The 1,361-nt window shown below is 69.1% G+C and overlaps 1 protein-coding gene across 1 annotated transcript in view; it reads right to left on the minus strand.

The window, feature by feature from the left end:
• CLASP1 (cytoplasmic linker associated protein 1) overlaps nucleotides 1-1,361 on the minus strand; it is a 241,921-nt gene that overhangs the window by 177,423 nt on the left and 63,137 nt on the right. The window contains exon 2 of the mRNA XM_021719081.1: nucleotides 177-255. Within this exon, the coding sequence (XP_021574756.1) occupies nucleotides 177-255 (79 nt within the window). The remainder of the gene's footprint in view (nucleotides 1-176; nucleotides 256-1,361) is intronic.

Raw genomic sequence — 1,361 nt, forward strand, 5'->3', positions numbered from 1 at the left:
TGGAGGAACGGGGCGGGGGCTGGGGCGGGAGCAGGCGGGGGGGAGGACGGGAACGCGCAGGGGGCGGGAGGCAGGCTGGAGAGGCTGGCGCACGCGAGCGAGCAGCTGGGAGGCGGGGGGCGGCTGCGCGGCGGGACGGCGAGCCCGCGGGCCCGTCCACGCCTGCTCGCGCTCACCTGTGCCGATCTGCGCCTTGAACCGGTCCTGCAGCCGGGCCACGAGGGCGGACAGGATGTCCATGCCCAGAAGAACCACCTGCAACGGAAAACACCGGGAGCCCGTTAGCGTCGGCCTCGCGCGCCGAGGACGCCCCGCGCGCCCGGCCAGCACGGGGGCCGCGCGCCCAGAGCCATGCCGACTGGAGAGATCGCGCTGATTAGCGTGGGGAAGGACCGTCTTGCGCAGAAAGAGCTGTTTGCGGTCGTCCCGGAAACACTCCGCGCCGAGACACGAGACACCAAGCAGCCGGGCAAGGCCCGCCCCCGGGGCCGGCCGCTGAGTTCCCGGGCGCGCTGCGGCCCCGCCCCGGCGAAGGCGTATGCAAATGTGCGGCGCGCGGCGTTCTGGGTAAGACCTAGCAGCGGCCGTTTCGCGACCCTGTAGGGCCTTAGAAAACAAGGAGTTGGCGGTTTGCCTCGAGACCCGGTGGCTGGGAGCAAGCTCGCTACCAGGCGGGCTAGGGCGGGACTCGCGAAATCAGTCACCACAACCCCACCCGATATTGGCGCCTCCTGCCTCCGGCGCGGAGACGGCCGGCGGTGACCATCCTTTTCTTGGGGTTGCGCTACTGTCCAATGAGCGTCTAGTGAGGGCAGTACTGCTAACGCCTACACAACACACCCGCATCAGCTAGAGCTTTGCTTTATCTCGGTGCAATTTTTGGAAAAAAGAAAAACCTCTTTTCCACGATCACGTACGCTAAAGTAAGGAAGCAGGGGTGAGAGAGCTCTCGCTATCGCACTCGGCCGGCAGCGGGCGCACGACTCCGTTATCCCTACGCCGGCATCGGCGCCGCCCGCCGCGGTTCTTCTCTTTCCATGCGCCGCGGTTCCCGCAGCGTATCAAGCCCTGGCGCGGCTCCCCGTAACGCCACGCCTGCCGGCCCCAGGCCGCTTGAGGGCGCCCGCGGACGCGGGCTTCGCCGTCTGCCCTTGCGCCACCTCGGAGACTTCAGGCCCGAGTCCTCGGGGGGTCCGGCAGCGTCGCTGGCTCGTGCATCGCGCAACAACAGGCGACCGAGACCGACCCCAGCGGAGAGTCCCGCGCGCTCCCGCCCTGGCGTGTCGCAGTCGCCAGCGGGAAGCCAAGGCCTGCCGCCTCCGCGATTCGGCTTCAAAACGGGGGGGACCCTCGCTGGCCCA

This window comes from Carlito syrichta, unplaced genomic scaffold, assembly GCF_000164805.1.
Source record: "Carlito syrichta isolate Samal-C Ts95f unplaced genomic scaffold, Tarsius_syrichta-2.0.1 Scaffold314115, whole genome shotgun sequence".
NCBI classification, from domain to species: domain Eukaryota; kingdom Metazoa; phylum Chordata; class Mammalia; order Primates; family Tarsiidae; genus Carlito; species Carlito syrichta.